General features: G+C 49.8%; 1 protein-coding gene across 2 annotated transcripts in view; it reads right to left on the minus strand.

The window, feature by feature from the left end:
- XPO6 (exportin 6) overlaps positions 1-17,837 on the minus strand; it is an 824,334-nt gene that overhangs the window by 189,137 nt on the left and 617,360 nt on the right. For both annotated transcript variants that reach the window (XM_086941189.1, XM_086941190.1), the window contains exon 19: positions 3,875-3,989. In XM_086941189.1, coding sequence (XP_086797315.1) covers positions 3,875-3,989 — 115 coding nt within the window. The remainder of the gene's footprint in view (positions 1-3,874; positions 3,990-17,837) is intronic.

Consider the following 17,837-nt stretch of genomic DNA (forward strand, 5'->3'; position numbering starts at 1 on the left):
CAACTGGATGAAGGACAGCAGACTGAAGCTGAACTCAGACGAGACGGAGGTCCTCATACTCGGACCCACCTCATCAGCCTGGGACGACTCTTGGTGGCTCACATCGCTAGGCACAGCCCCGGAACCCACAGACCACGCACGCAACCTGGGGGTCATCCTCGACTCCACCCTCTCCATGACCAGGCAAGTCAACGCCGTCTCCGCGTCCTGCTTCAACACCCTCCGAATGCTCCGCAGGATCTTCAAATGGATCCCCCCCACACGAGAAAAACCATCACCCAGGCCCTCATCACCAGCAGACTTGACTACGGGAACGCCCTCTACTCAGGAACAACAACCAAGCTCCTGAGAAGACTACAACGAATCCAGAACGCCTCGGCACGATTGATCCTCGACGTCCCCCGACGCAGCCACATCACACCCCACCTAAGAGGCCTGCACTGGCTCCCCGTCAACAAGAGGATCACCTTCAAACTCTTCATCCACGCACACATGGCACTACACAACACAGGACCTACATACCTCAATAACCGACTCAGCTTCCAAACCCCCACCCAAAGCCTCCGATCAGCCAACCTCACCCTCGCCACAGTTCCTCGTATCCTGAAAGCCACCGCCGGCGGCAGATCCTTCTTCTACCTCGCCACCAAGACCAGGAACACTCTCCCTACCAGCCTACGACAGACTCAGGACCTGCTGACCTTCAGAAGACTTCTCAAGACCTGGCTCTTCGATCAGTAGAGTGGATCATCTTCTCGGATGTGTGAGCATGAGGAAACAGTGGAAGTTTTGACATTATTTACAAATGGCAATCCTGTGACTACACTTTTATCTCTGAAGGGGAGAGGCATTTCCCAGTTTGAGAAACATACACAGGTATATGCCTATCCAAAATGTTACAAGGTGTCAATTGTATTCTTACAGGAAACACATATGTGTGTGGGGGGGAGGGGGCTGTATTTCGGGTTTGCGAAAGCAACTGAGAGGCCAAATCTATGCCATGTCCTATTCAAGATATACCCGTGGGGTGTTTGGTGGATTTGGGCATCCTGTTAAGTCATAGGGTGCATGTTGTTGACCCGGAGGGCAGATATGTTTTCCTGTACAGGGGCCTAGATGGGCAGGAAATGGCTTTATAAACGTTTATGCGCCGAATGCGGACAGCCCTGATTATACCAGTGTCTGGACAGCAGCTTCGCTGTACCTCCCTTCGGGTGTTAAGCAGGGCACTAGGCCTGAAGCCACCTAGGGATCATAAGAAGCCCCACGTGATCGATGCCTTACAAGACATCACAAAGGAGCTGCACCTCAGTTATGTTTGGAGGGATAGACAAGGTATTTTCAAAGTATACTCCCACGACGGGGACTGATAGTTGTATAAAATACAGTTGGGTCTCTAACAAAATCGTGCATAGGGTCTCGTAGATCTCGTATCTGACCCTGTATCTGTCGGACTACTCCCAGATCCTGCTGGCCTTTGTGGAAGAACCCGGATGACTAGCAACTGGCGTGGAAGACTGAAAGATGCAATAGTTGGGACTAGCAAGGTCCAAGGGACTCACCAAGTGCAGGAGAGTCAGAGCAGGCCCGAGCAAGCTGGGGAGCCCAACAAAGCAGTAGAAGACTCTTGAGAGGACCCGCAGGTCGAAGGCACAAGAGTCGCAAGAGGACATCAGGGAGCTCACCTACGATGGAGGCCCACAACACAGGAAGGAAGCTGTTCTTCGAGGGATTAAATGCTGAAGGCTAGAGCTTCCCGTAGTCCGAAGACCTTTGGAAGGCAGAGCCAACAAGCCTTCACAACGACAAGTCCACAGTGCATAGGGGTTCCGTCTCAGTGGCTCTGACGAGGGATACTGTCCTCCAAATCACAGGGAAGAAAGGTCCGGCCTCTGGGGAGCCACAGACCCACCACTTATGTTGCTGAGTCTCTGTATGTCCACTGGACTACAGGAACAGCAGACCGGTCAGCTTGGATGTGGTGCCTGCAGATGCAGGGGAGTAACTAACTCCAAGATAGATTACTTTGGATGTCCTTGATGCCTACAGGTCCCTGGAGATCCTGAGTGAAGCACAAAAAAGGCAAAATACTTGCAGAACAGCTACACCAAGAGCAACAGGAATCTTCCTTGATGTGGTCCCGGACTCAGGCGAAGTCCATCAGAGTCCAAGGGGCCAGACGATTGAAGAGGGTCTTGGTTTCAGAGATGAGTGTTGTTCCATGATGAATATGAGGACCCACTCACGGGGGAGGCCTTAAATATCCATGGAAAAGGTTGGCACTCAGATCCCTCACAGAGGAGGGGCTGGACAGAGGGGATGATACTTCCCTGTCCATTGTCCACTTTTGCGCCATAGCAGGAACCAAGGGCTACCTGAACTGGTAGGAACCACTGTATGCAAGGAGGGCACTAAGGTGCCCTTCAAACAGGTTGGTGGCACTGGCAAGCAACCCCATCCCATCCCAATACACTAAGTTCTGTCTGAGAAGTGGACATACCTCCCCTATGAAAAGAAACCTATTGTTCTTCCTTCCCTGATTGAGCTCAGCTCCGTAGCAGGAGGGCAGGACAGTGTCTGTGGTTTGCAGCAGCACTAGCTTGCTGTAAGTCCCTGAAAAGCTGTAACGTGGAGTATATGGGGCGCCCCTAAGAAGCCCCCGGTACATTGGATCATACCTCCAACACCGGATTCAGTGTTGGGGTATGATTTCAACATATTGGATACCAAATATTACCAGATTCTGTGCATCCATTATAAAGTTAGACATCTAGTATTGACTGATGTCCCCTATATGTCTTAAAATGGCTGACCGCATTAACAGAGCATCAACTCCGGGATTTGTAGGGGTGTCCTGCTCATGCAGGAGCACTCTCAGAACTTCTAACCCTGAACCCTGCCATCAAGACAGAATGGACCTACCATAGGGGTGACATAGGTTTTAAGTGCAGTGTCCTCCGATCTAAGGAAACAGTGTTCTGTTGTGAGAGGTGCAAGCACCATCTCACACAGGCTGCAATTGCAGGCCTGTAGTCAGAGTTTAAGTGGACTCCCATGGGTGACAAAATACACACTGCAGCCCTGGGGGGCCCCTAGTGTACCTATTCTCTGGGTACCTTAGTACCACATACTAGGGACTCATAGGATGACACAAGTAGTCAATTGTGGATGTACCAAAGTACTTGCCAAAGCCATTTTGGGAGAGAGAGCACAGATGCTGGGGTCCCGATAGCAGAATCCTAGCTTACTACAGTCAAAAGGCATGGGCGGGATCAAGTGATCCTGGACAGCCTAATCCAGCAAATGAAAAAGCAAGAAAATGTGAGCTACAAACCACAAAGTCAATGGCAAGCAATGGGCAGAATGCATTTCCAGGTCAACTTCTGAAACTCCCGAAGATATCTTTTGCATACCTCACAGTTGTGCAGTCTGGTAGGCTGTAACTTTAAAATGTAGCCCAGGACTAAAGCCCAAAGGAGCAGAAGGGTACTTACTGGGCAGAGAAAGCAGTACTTCGGTCATGCTCCAAGGGAGGAACAAACACGCAAAGAGAAAGTGAAGTTGGCATGGTCTAACCCAAGAAAAGCAACACAATTAGAGGGATGATTAACCCAACTAATGGTAAGTGTTGTTAGGCTCTATGCCCCCTTAAAGCTAACAAAATGTATTGCAAGCAACATTGCATGAGCTGTCTCAGTAAGACATAAAAACGAGCATTTGGAAGACACTGGAGTTTAGAAGTAGTATATTGGAGGAAACGTATGAAAAAAACAGCAACATACCCAATGATAACTTCCAAATGATCTCATACTATTCACACAGTCATCCAGAAAATGTTCACAAATACCAAGTCTTGGGCTATGAATATAACTACCTGGTAAACATGTTAAGAAAGGTTTGTATGATCTGTTCCGTAAAAGGTACTCCCATTTGTGCCCGAAGCCCTTGGAAAAGGGTGAGGAAGAAGCTCAGCATTTCATCCGTCACATCTGAAAGAAGAAGAGAAATTTATTATCACACTCGAAATAGTAAATTCTTGCTTTCTGGGTTCTTCAGTTTTTTTTAATACTTCACACACCTGACGTATATTCTGCTGTATTTTATTAAACAGTACTTTAGTAACAGGATCAGTTTTAAAACCCAATTAATGACTGTTCTGATATCAGAGCAGCTTAGAATCACACCCCAAAAGCCAGTTCCCTGTCATAACCACTGGGTTTCTGCAGACTCAAGGCAGGTGGAGGAAGAAGCTGGCGAAGCTCAGTGCTGCAGGGAAATGAAGGACCTCCCTGACCCTCTTGTATAGCCACTGATAGAACAGTGCCAGATCCGTGCTCAGAGTTGAGAGCTTACAGGACACATTCATGCAGGGAGAGGGATGAAATTCTCATAGGGTGGATACAATGGTCTGTATTGTATTTCCTCTAACAGGACAGGAAAGGACTTACTGAGGAGTTTGAAGATGGTGGCAGGATACCAGTTTTTTCCAACAAATATTGGGTGGCGTGTGAGAAGTCAAGAGGTTGGGTGGCAAGGGGGCAGGTAACCAGATATTGAATTTAAAAGTAAAGCAGGGGAAAGGGAGAGAGTGAGGCTATGCCATGTTTTCCATGGCTATATGACTAATACCCATATAAAGATGATCAACTGAACAGAGAAAAGGGATATTCAAAAGATTTGCAAATGGACGGCTTCAACAAACCTTACATTACCCTCCTTAATTTGTCAAATGGTATAGCAGACAACCCTACCATTGTTCTGTTCTTTACCAGACTTCACAGAGGCATGCAGCATTAACTGACCGCAGTCCCAAACTCAGGGACGAGAACACCTTCTTCCTGAACTGTTTGTACCTCCCGGGTGGGTCCATCGGGAATGCGGTCTGGGAAGTGGAGGCCTGGATGACCAGGCTCTCGGGGGTGGGATGGGTGGACAAAAAGTAAGGGTCGCCCGGGGCCGGCTGGTAGTGTCTGGCCACGTTCCTATCCACAGGCGGACCTGTGGCGGGCTTGGACCAAGTGCCCACAAGAACCTCACACAAGGCCTCATTAAACGGCAGTAGAGGCTCACTGGAGCTTGCCTGCGGTTTAAGGACGTCAGTGAGGAGGTTAGTCCTCACGGGCACGACAGGGAGCTCAAGGTTTAGGGCCTTGGCTGCCCTCGTCAACACTACACTATAAGCAGCCCCCTCCTCCGTAACCACGGTTGGAGGGGAGACAAATCCAGTGTCTGGCGAAGTGTCAATACCATTGGCCTCCCCAAGCTCATATGTCCAGTCCTGTTGAGACTATCACTCTTGTGCCAGAGGGTCCTCAGACCCCTCCTCCCAATCACCCTCGTCACCCATCTCCTGTAATTCAGGGTCAGCGGATGGGGCCAGTTCGTGGAAATAGAAATCTCCAAAGGCCGTCGGTAGCGCCGGAACCGGATCGAGGGTAGGATCAGGGACGGCGCCCATAGCAGGTGCCGGGGGCGACACCCGCTGGGCCGGCACCAGTGAGGTCGTGAGGTCGACCGGCGGCGACCCAGATCCGGAAGCAGATCCAGGGAGGGCCTGCGGTGCCGGGACCAAAGTCGCTTGTGGCGCCGGGACCGAAGTCGCCGACGGCGCCGGAGCACCCGATGGCGTCGGAGCCGAAGCACCCGACCCACTAGGCCCTCCAGCACGGGCCGTTAAGCCCGGAGGCGCCATGGAACCCGGCTGAGGAGGGAGGGACTTCATGGCCATGAGGTACCGCTCGACCTCCTCAGGCGTCGCATCATGCCCAGGGACCCGAATGTGTGGGGCAGGCGGCGACGTCCGCGACTCCGTCGGAGTGTGTTGGAGAAACGATGACGTCTCTCCGACCTCTCATGCCTTTTACATGAGGACTTGGATCCTGGCGACCGATGTCCACTCCCGGAGCTTCGAGGGCTCCGACCCCAAGACCCGTCTCTCGACCGCCTGTTGGACCGGGACCTAGAGCGGCGCGGGCCGTCTGCAGGAGTTCCAGTCGCTTGCGGGACCGCTCCCGCCTAGCTTTAGACGTCAGGGCCTGGCAGTCGGAGCAAGTGCGGTTGTCGTGGTCGAGGCCTAAACACTTGAGGCACCGGAGATGGGGGTCAGTAACCAACATCAGTCGGTCGCACCTAGAACAGGGTTGAAACCCGGGCATCCCTACCGGCACCGCAGGAGTCAAAGACTCGAGAAGAGAAATGATCAAAAAGATCAAAAAGTTTAGTCAAAAAAGACTAAGAGGTAGAGCTTCTCCGGATCTGCGCTAGCTGGCGTGGAAAAAAGAAGAACTGACGTCAGCGCGCATGGGCGGCGTCTATGTACCCCGACGACGTCATTCCGGCGCTAACGACGCCGACGGCGGACGCGGAGCCGCGGACGACGCCTGCCGGCGCGCAGGGGTATTGCTACGCAAAATTTTCCGGATCCAGTCTGACGCCTGGGGATATTATAAGGTAAGGAATCTATCATTAATGTGTCTCTTTCAGATCCAACTGTTCCCGGGTTTACTTTTTATTCATCCCCGCATAAACAATACTCTTGAATCGATATGAACTTTATTAATAGAACTATGCTGGAAAAATAGTCTAAAGAGGTTTGCCTTAAGATTACATCGGACCATAATCTGGCGATTTTATCCGTACAGACCCAGCGGGGTGATAGACACGTTAAGGGAATTCTCATTTCCCAGACATCTCCTAAGTAACTTCGATCTCGGGAAATGTATGAGGGGTAAACTAGGGGAATATCTGGAGAATAACAGGGGCACTGCAGCCATTGCAGTGGTATGGGGCTGTTTGAAGGGGTATGTTAGAGGGGCCACACTGTAGTTTATCTTAAGGCAGAATCATCCGTCTGTTAGGGAGATGTAGCAGGAGCATAAGTTATTAGAGCTAGATCAACAGCATGCAAGAGCTATTGCTCTAAAAGATGCAGCGGAACAGCAAACATACTGCCGTTTGGTAGAAGTAAGAGCTAAACTTACTTGAGGGTTTATTGGACAAAGTAGCCGCCAAATACCAGAAACAGAAATCTAAGCAATATGAATATGGGGAATGGGTAGGCCATTTGTTAGCAACTCAGATTGCCGGCCAAAGGGTCAGGTCATGTATTAAAACAATAAAAGGGGGAGATGGACTATTGTACACTAGATCAGAATACATTTGAAAAATTTAGATTTCTTTATGCAGATCTATATGACAAGTCAACGCCCTCTAGTAAACAAACAGCCCTGAACTATATACAGGTGTGTGCACTACCGGTACTGAACCCAATGGACTGTGAGTTTCTGCAAAGAGATATTGAACTTGGGGAGGTTGAGTAAGCGATTAGTACTTTACCATCAGGCAAAGCGGTTGATGAAGACACTATCCCGGTGGAATTCAACAAAAACTTCCAGGATATTCTGGCACCTGTCTTTACCTCATTAATTAATAACAATATTCAGGGGGAGGATGTTCCTCCCTCTTGGAAAATCACTAATATTATAGTATTCCCTAAATATGGGAAATTCGGTAGAGGATATGGGCTTGTATCACCCCATATCATTGATCAACGTCAACGTTAACATTTTCTCCAAAATCCTAGCTTCTCTGCTGGCCCCCATTATACATCAGTTCGTGTTGGAACAACAGCATGGTTTTGTACCCGGCAGAGACACGGCAGCACATATCAATTCAGCTATCGCTGCATTTGACGTCTCTGGTCAAATAAATCGGCATATTGGGATGTTGATGTTGGACGCCGGAAGGCCTTTGACCGAGTTGCTTGGGGAGTACTATGGCCAATTATGTCATCATTCCGCCTCGGTCAAAGGTTTATCTCGACAATTCAAAAATTGTATAAAAACCTGACAGCAGCAGTAAAGTTCAATGGTCTTGCATCGGCTCATTTTCCTGTTCGAAGGGGTACGCAGCAGGGATGTCCGCTATCCCCATTATTGTTTGCTCTCTATAGTGAGCCTTTTATAAGGCAGCTGTGGCAAAATGCAAAGATACCTCCAGTGTCGCTTAGTGGTATGGAACTCAAACTAACCGCGTTCGCGGATGTCATTGCCATTTCTTCCTCCAGCCCAGTCGAAGCTACCAGACTTCACTTGAAGCTCCTTGGTTGACACTCCCCGTTACTAAAAGCTACCCATATATGTCCTATACATTCTTTCTTGTGCACTGATGTGCAATGCTTCTATATCGTCTTTGTGCTGCTCAACAAATCCTTTAATTGCCTTTTCCTACTTTCTTCATTCATCTCAATACCTCATCCTTTGCTATGCATGCTCTTAAACCTTTAATTTAATTTTTGTATTGTCCAGAATTCATCCACTTAGTAATTTTCCTTATACCCTTCCTTGTTGCTTCATTTAAGCTGTTCTCTATTATGCAGTACTTTCATCCCTCATCCATTCTCTTTAGTTACTCCATGTGCACTATTTTCAAAACTATTTGTTGCATAAACGTTCTTCAGTCATTGCAACTTTTTAAACTCCGACTTGTGCATGCTTGAGCAGTTCATTCCTTCACTTCAAGAGTTCTTCGCCCTTGTTAGCCTCTGCCAACAAGTTGCTAACCTTTGGCTTGCACACAGGGTTGCTTTTGAAAAGAGGACGCTGAGTGACTAACAGATGTGTACAGAACCTCATACATTACTCATTTACTTTCTTTCCTCCATTCCCCAATGTGCGATGAGGACTGACAACAGAAAATACACAGGAAAAACAGTACAGCTAGAATAGATAGGAAGCAGTTTCCTAAGCACTACATGTATAAAGTGCACATCTTCCGAGAAGCAATTATGGTGCAGGTAATTCTCAAATAGCCTATGGTGAAAGGCTGTCCGCACAAACCATCCAAATAAACAAATTACTTACCTTTGGTAAAGCTCTTTCTAGTGGATACTCTATTTACCTGCAGATTCCTCACCTTTACAAAATTCCCCAGGTACCAGACTGGATCTGGAAACTTCATCTGAGTGCTCCTGTGTGCCACTGGGTGGTGTTGTGCCATTCCACGTACGCTTTGTTCAATCCCAGAAGTGATGGAGCAGTCTAATATAAACACTCCAACTGCAGGGGGCGTGGCTTGGAGGCCGATGGGACAGGCTGCGTGAGCACTGAGCTACGCGCTAATCCCCAAATTTATCCTGGCATATCCCGATTCCCTGACCCGTCTGGCGGCACCGAGTGTGTTGGGAGCGGTGCGGGCCAGGGCTGGCGCAGTCCCGAAGCTTTTCACAGCGCCAATCTGGAGCTTTGGCCTACTTTCCAGACCGGGACCGGTGTAAGCGAGGGCTCCAAAATGGCAGCGGCACCGCGGCCTTAAATCCTGAGCCCGGGAGAAGAGGAAGATCGGCACAGCGGACTGAGGGGCATATGTGCTGGTGGCACAGTGGGACAGGAGCGGGGGAGGTCTCCTCGCGGCCCAACGCGGGGCGTGTGCGCGATGGTTCTGAGGACTGCGGCGTACGCTCCGGTTGAGGCACGGCCTGAGGACTATTAGCGATGGGGGCGGCGCTGTGACTGGAAGCGCAGGAACGGAGGCTTTCCCTTCCCTGGAGTGGCGCTGAGGGATAGGGACACAGCATGGAAGCGTGAGACTGCCTAGAAGGGTGTGGAAGGACGGTGACGACTGCTCCTGCACTGGTGAGTGGGGTGTGGCGAGACCCTGGGCCCGAGCTGGAGAGGCAGAAGCGGGCGCAGGGGAAGGCCGTGACCTGCAAGCTGGGGCGAGAGCGAGGATGCACATAGGGGGACGGTGAAGACGGCGAAAGCGGTGCTTGCTGTGGCGTTTCTCGAGGCCCTTGTGCTGCGTGAGCTTGGTGGCGCTGTGGGGCTGGACCTGGAGCCCTTGCGACCCCAGGACAGCGAGTGAAGGGGCGCGGCAAGACACAGAGGACGGTGGGGGAGAGATCTGCCCCCAGGATAAAGCAACTTGGTGTGGCCCTGGAGGCTGGGTGTATTAGGAGCGGCTGCGGAGGCGAGGAGGCACAGAAGTGACCTGGGCCTGGAATAGTAACTGGAGTTATAGGACCTTGGCACTGGGGCTGGCACGTTAAGGGAAGCACACCCTGGGTGGAGCTACAGGTGGTGTGGGTTGCGAGCTTGGACCTCTTTGTAAACTGTAGTCGTGGTTTTTGCGGCTGGCAGTGTTGCGTTCTAATCTAGGACCCTGATCGATACTGTGACCTTATGCCCCTATACGGCTATAATCCCCTTGTACCCCTATATTGGCATAACCGATCAAGTGCATATTCAGAAACTCGTCTCTGGCCTCACACGAACAGAGCCACATTTCAGAATCGCTTCCTCTGCCACTTCCTTTGCAGCCAATTAGTGCAATGACATAGCAGAAGTTACTATCTAAGATTCCTAGATTAACACTCCGAGTTCTTCAACAAGATAAAAACTCAGCACCCTGGGAAAGCCCCGCTTGCTATGTTTTGATTAGTAATAGAACTCTAATGAGCACTGATAGACGATCACTTCCTAGTGACATCTTTATTGACGTCTTATGTCCAAAAACTTACGTCAAACAAGGCACCTTTCAGGTATAAATATTACCAACGGTGCCTTAAGCAAACGCTGCCTCAATGCCATCGCTGCTGAAGCTGCTGTTATGCAGATGATACCATAGCTGCTATCGCTACTGCTATCGCTGCTAACTAGCAAACGATGGTGTGGTGAACTTAGGAGCTGAACAGCCGTCCCCCTGCAAAGAGCCCAGCAGATGCAAGCTGCCCGCGGACGCTGCCCCTCCTCCTCCTCCTCGACGCGCTGAGAGACGCTGTCTTTTCTCTTGCTGAGAAATCCAGCTCCGGCGTTTCCAGTCAACTCTTGCGAGCGACTGGGATATCGAGTTCCCTGAAGGAGATACCAGACCTCCATCATTCTATTCCAGAGGTATGGTGTTGACTAAACCCTTAGAGAGAATTCTTGAAGCAAACCTTGGCAAAACCAACTTAACTTAAAAGCTACTTACTTACTCCCCTCCCAAGTATTAGGCTTAGGTCAGGTACACTGGGGTAGGCGTAGTTAGAAGCACCAGTTGAGTATTTTAGCCTAATGTATATATGAATGTATGTATGTTTTATTCATTTTAAACCATTGTATGGCTAAGAAACCATATCAATGCTTTTACAGTATTATTTCGCAATACTCATCTTACTGTACGTACTTTTTATAATAACAAGTCTTGCAATTGTGGCAATTCATTTCTCTTGTACAAGAAGACTGTTCAATAAATGTTACCCTTTATTGAAAACGCCCGTCTCTCTATTCTTTACATATTGTGAAAGTAATCTGCACTACAACTGACTGAGTAAAATAACGGTCTATTGTTCACACGACTCTAGAGATTGACTCTTGATCTGAGGAGCAAAGTTGTCATGTTGCACGGTTGTTGGAAAACTGAATCCCTTCTTGTCTGTACCAGGGAAGCTGATCACTTCCTATTCAGAGAAGAAAGTTTCCAGTGACCTCTGAGCTAGTTGGTAACAAACTCAATTAAGTTTAGCATAGTCAGAAGAGGCCTGGAAGATCCGCACTTCTACGTCGATACTACTGTTTGTTATTCCAATGCGCAGGGCCTATTGGGAAAATAGGAACTACACTACAGCAGCAGGCAGGCAAGCGGCCCTGGAATCAGCGATGAGTGGCGCAGCTGGGATCTTGCTTTCAGTGTTTAAGAATTGAAATTACTGGATAGCAAAGGTGCGCCAAGCACTAGGTTGCACGGACTGCTGAACAGGGGTATTCCTGGTGGGAGGGCCCACTGATCTTGTTGGACCAAACTTGGGCACTAGGGTTCTCTTCCGGTGAAAAGGACGCGGGGGAGCCCCTATAACTAACGGGACACGAGCAAGACGAACGGGTCATGGGGAAGCCAAAGGGGAAAAAGGATGGGCGCACTAGTTATTGGACTCTGAGTTCCCAGCCCAGACCGAGGCCTGGAAGTACCCCGAGACCCTGGAATGCAGCAACAGTTTGATCGCATATTGGTGGCCATCGCGGATTCTCGCACCGCTCTGCAGCAGGATATTGCATAGGAGGCGACAGGCCTTGGCCTCTTGAGAGCGGATCACTCTAAGCTCGCAGACAGAGTAAAACAGGTGGAAGGCATACTCCAGGATGTAGCACAAGCCTAAACTGCGCTGGTAAGCAAAGTGACGGATGCCTTGGACCATAACCTGGCGCTGGAGAGGCAGGCAGAGGACGCTGAAAGTAGAAATCGACGAAATAACATCCGCGTAGTGGGTCTGCCAGAAAAAGAAGAGGGGTTGGACATGGTGCAGTACCTAGAGAATTGGCTTAAGGCGGTGGTGGCTCCTGAGGGACTGTCCTCCTTTTATACATTGGAACATGGGCATAGAGTACCTGCGAGGCCGTCACAACCGGGGCGTCCAACCCGCCCAGTAGTAGCTGGTCTGCTACATTACAAGGACAGAGACTTCTTGCTCCAGAAGGCGCGTACCGAAGGCCCATATCAAGTTGGAAACGGCAAGGTAACTCTATTCCCGGATTATACTTTGGATGTACAGCGCCGTCGAGCGTCCTTCATGTCGGTCAAAAAGGAGCTCAGATCGGAGGGACTCCAGTACTCCCAGTTGTTCCCTGCCAAATTGACAATAGTAATGGATGGTAAAACTCAGTTCTGCGACACCCCGGACGAGGCATGGACGTGGTTGGAATCCTACAGGGCTGGAACGGATCGAATGGGACTAAGGGATCCAGACTCTTTGGGGGAATCATCAACTTCACAAGTCACAACGACTTCGACACAGACGGAGGGGTCTGCAAAAACCATCGACATCACAAACTGAGGTAGAGCGGCGGGGGGTGCTGGAAGCGGTGTCAGCGCTATCGGGAGACCTGCTGACCCAATCACCGGAGGGCACGGACTCAGAAAAGGACAAAGCACAGTCGGACGCTGAGACGTCGGAAGCGGACAGTCTACGAATGCCGCAGGTCACTCTAGCCACAGCTGATGGACTGTTAGATGAGTAATGGTTTGCATTTTGGGAAATTGCTGTTGGGCTGGTGGGAGGCAATGGGGAGCTTGTGGTCGCTATTGTGGCTGCGGGGCGTTGGAGTTTGATAGCCCATGAAGGGGGGCTTTCGGAGGGCGCTCTGTGGTGCAGGACCGGGACAATTTGTGGGGGCTTAACTGATCCTATAGTGGTGCGCGGGAGGCAAGGGAATTCGGTGTTTCTCTGGGGGATCTGGGTGGGGTTAGTCTTGGAATTTACGTGGTCGCCTGTTGGCACTGAGCACCCCCCAACTGCCCATAAGGTATGCCTGCAGTGGCTACTGGTGGGCTTAGATGTGTGTTGATTGTTGGTATGGTTTGGATGGGGACTGGCAGTTTTGTTCTAGGACCTGTTTTGGGGGGGGGATGACAGGGATGTTGGGGATATGGTTGGGAGGTAGGGGCCACTGGTGTGTATATGCTTACACAGGGCGAAATGTGGAACTTGGTATGCTGCGATGGGGGCGTTACCTGATTTGCGTTGTGTCACTTGGAATGTAAGGGGATTAGACACTATGACAAGGCGCCATAAAGTTCATGCATATTTAGTCATTAGAGAAGTACAAATAGCACTGCTACAAGAAACCCACCTTACTAAAGCAGAAGGCCAGGCATTACAGCGCAGGTGAAGGGGCCAGGTTTTTAGCACGTCATATTCAGGATTTGCACGGGGGTGTTGGTTTGGGTGGGAGCAGGGTCCCTATTCAGGTCACAAAACAGACAATAGACCCAGAAGGTAGATTCGTAGTGGTGGAAGGGGCGATTACATGGTAGTGACATAGCGCTGTGTAGTGTATATGCACCAAACAGACCAAGCTCGCTTCCTAGACCGCATGTCAGGCACATTACCACATTACTTTGCAGGCCCAGTAGTGCAGGGAGGGGATTTTAATTCCATAGCCGATATATCTCTGGACAGATCACACCCCCTTTGGCAGATTCCCCCATCCATAGGCTGGCCAAATATAGGCTGGAATGGCAAAATAGATGGAACCTAGTAGACATATGGGGCAACTAACACCCACGAGACCGGGACTATTCCTTTTTTCTTCAGCAATGCACAAACTACACGCTAGGTTAGATTCAGTTTTATGTTCCACATCGATAGTTCCTACCATAACATAGTCTGAATATTTGACCAGGACCCTGTCCGACCATAACTTGTTGCTGATTAGCATGCACTGGATGGCGGTGAAATCCAACATTCCCACTTGGAGATTGTGACCCGAGACATTAGATGATCTGGTTTTCCAAAGGGAGGTTGGGGAAGGGATAATGCACTATTTTACGCAAAATGAAGGGACTGCTTCTACTAGGGCAGTGGAGTGGGACGCCTTTAAAGTGGTGATAAGGGGGCTCTGTATTAGCAAGCATGTAGGAGTGCGGAAGGTGCTGCTACAGGATGTGGACAAGGCGGAACGCAGACTAAGGGCAGCCGAACAAGCTAGGCCTTAGCACCCGGAGGTACAAGCAGAAGTGGTGGAGGCGAAGGAAGCAGTGGCCGGGGAGATAGAAAGATTACGAAGCGTTGATTATAAAACCTATGTTACAAAGGCTTATGCTGAGGGGGACAAAGCGGGTACCTTGTTGGCATGGTGGGCCAACCCTAATTCAAGAGGCTCTCCAATTATGGTGTTGAAAGCGCAAGATGTTAGTGCCATATACACTCAGCGTGAGATTATGGCTCGGTTCCTGGAATATTATGAGGCGTTATATGAAAGTTCTCTAGTGGAGGGGGGGGTCCGACAATGAAGCCTTCTTGGGGCGCGTGCCCCTTCCGCAGCTAGATAAGGAACAAGCGGACTCTTTAGACCGGGATATTACACTTGACGAGATCCGGAGCTCCAGGTGTAGACGCTCTACCCGTAGAATTCTACTCGTGGTATGTGGACATACTGGCCCCGAGGTTGCTGGAGGTTTATAAAGAGGCACGGGAACCTGGCCACCTTACTATGACAATGAGGGAGGCGCTCATTATCCCTTTATTAAAACCTGGGCGAGAGGGTACGGACACAACTGCCTACAGGCCACTATCAATGTTATCCACGGATTATAAGATCCTGAGTCGAATCTTGGCGTCCTGTCTCTTGCAGCATATGACTGGTTTAATACATGGGGACCAGGCTGGGTTTATTTCAACTAGGAACACAGCTACAAATGTGCGGAGGTTGCTGAGGATCCTGGGGGAAGTTCACCAGGGCTGGTCAATGCCCACGATACTGTCAGTGGATATAGAGAAGGCCTTTGATAGTTTGGAATGGCCGTATTTATACAAGACACTGGGGCGTTTTGGACTGGGTGCTGCATTCGTAGGCTGGACTAAGGTGTTGTATACCTCTGCAGAGGCTAGAGGGCGAATCGGGGCGTTGGTCTCACCCCAATACCGGGTGTCTCGCGGGACGAGACAGGGCTGCCCACTTTCTTTACTATTGTTTGCTCTGGCAATAGAGCCTTTGGCGGCGAAAGGTAGGTTGGGGCGGAGCTATAAGGGTCTGTGGTTTAGAGGCGACCTGCAGTATATTTCGCTATACGCGGATGATCTATTGATGTTTCTGGCAGATACGCGGGAGCACTGGAGGGAGCTACAGACTTGTTATCGGAGTTTGGTGACATCTCAGGGCTGCGGGTGAATTGGAATAAGACGTGCCTGTTCCCGGTGAAGCCTGGCAGATTATTACCAGAGACATCTTGGGATGTACGCTGGGAGCCGACATGCTTGACATACTTAGGGGTCCGTATTTACCATGAGGTCAGTGATATGTTGGAGGGGAACATAGGGAGATGTGTGAGAGCTCCTAAAGGCAGCATGGCATTCTTGTCGACTCTTCCACTGGGACAGATAGCTTTATTAAAAATGGTGGCGCTACCTGGGCTGCTGTATTTCTTTAGAACATTGCCTATTTGGATCCCGGGCTCTGAGTTCAAATTATTGAAATCTAGGATTGTGGGGTTTCTCTGGGGAACTGGCAGGTGGAGGGTAGCCAAAACAACACTAGTAAGGCCGAAGGCTGAGGGTGGGCTGGCGGTTCCTGATTTCGAGCTTTATTATCTAGCAGCTCAGCTTCACAGGCGATCGCAATGGAGTTTAGAGGCCCTGAGCACCTGAGAGGTAAAGGGATCCCAAGACACATACTGGCATTTATAGTCCTGCAGCAAAAGCTTAACCTTAGGGATCTCTCGTTAGAAGAGAAAACGTTGAGATTATGCTGGAATCGTAGCCAGCGTAGAGCCGGAGTACTACATCCCTATGCACCTGAAATTCCGCTGGAGATGGTAACGGCGTTGGCCCATGGCGGAGACTGGACGCCTTTGATGGAGTGGGAACGGGCAGGGATTCAGGTACTGGGAGACTTATACGAGGAGGGTGAGTTGCTGTCCTATCAGGCGCTGCAAGAGAGATATGATCTCCCTGGGGGAGGATTTTTAATACACGCCGCACTGGTATCTGCAATGCGGAAGCATTGGAGGGAGGGATCAGTGGAGCCCAAGAAGACTATGGCGTGTCAGTATGTAGTGATGGCGGCAGGGACCTTTAAGGCGGTTACGTGCCTTTATTCAAGGATGCTACATGTAAGGCTAGCACCACTCGATACCTTACTACTAAAATGGGAGGCAGAGATTGGGAAGCCCGAACCGGAGGCCACATGGGGACATATCCTACGCAGGGCTTGGAAAAGTACTAGGAACGCACGGTTCCAGCTGGTGCACTTCTTTATACTGCACAGGGCATACCCAACACCGGGTAGGATCAGGAAATACTTCCAGGCTGAGGACGCAGCATGTCCTCGCTGTGCAAGTGAGGGGGTGGAGCTGGAACACATGCTATGGGAGTGCCCATAGCTAGAGGATTACTGGAATGAAGTGGGAGACCTAGTGAATGTAGTCACTGAGCGACACTTAGAATTTGATATGGCTACATGCATACTACATTGGTTCCCCCACACTTCCAAAACGAAGGTGACAAGTAAATTTGTGGATATGGGATTATTATTAGCAACAAGCATTTACAATGCAATGGTCTCGGCATCATTAAAGGTAGAGCTATTGGCATTGCTTATGACTTTTTTTTTTAATCATCAATAAATGGCATTGTCATTTACATTGCCAATAGCTTCGCCTCGGTTCTGGGATTGGTGGGTGGCTGGTATTTTTGGCATTCTTTAGAGGTCGGTTATCTCGCAGAGTGGCCTGTACGTTTGGAGTAGACCAATGCATTTAGAGATAATTATAACTCCTTGTTTTGCAAAGCACTATATACCACACGTGTGCTGTTTTCTAAGCGCTGTAAATAACAGATGCTACTTTACGCAGTTTATGGTTTATACTTGATATTGGCTGGTCTTGGATAGACTATTTGATGCACCTGTGTGCGTGTTACGTGCACAGACGCACGTGCTGAAGCGCATAGCCCTTTGTTTGGTGTACAGTTGCCCACTGCTTGCCGTCTCGTGGCTCGTGTTTTGAGGCACCCTGCCCATGCAATTAAAGAATTTTCTTAACAAAAGTGATTAAAAATAATTATGCGGAAAATGTGGCAAAAACCACATTCGCAATCAAACATGCGGTTTGGTCATAGGTTGCTAGGACCAGCACTTAGTGCCACCAGTATGGTTTCTAAACACTATAAATAACTGGTGTGCCAGTCTGTGCATGACTCTGCCCCAGCCCTGCCAACCTTCAATTAAACCTTGAGAATCCTCAAATGCCAGCTCCCCTCCGTCTCCGTGTTTCTTCAAGGACGGACTGGGGCCATGACCTCGCCACACAAATACCCATCCCAGCGTGACCCTTCCCTGCCCCCGTTTCTTAAGCCCAGCCTGGGC

The sequence above is a fragment of the Lissotriton vulgaris genome, chromosome 10, assembly GCF_964263255.1.
Source record: "Lissotriton vulgaris chromosome 10, aLisVul1.2, whole genome shotgun sequence".
Lineage (NCBI taxonomy): Eukaryota > Metazoa > Chordata > Amphibia > Caudata > Salamandridae > Lissotriton > Lissotriton vulgaris.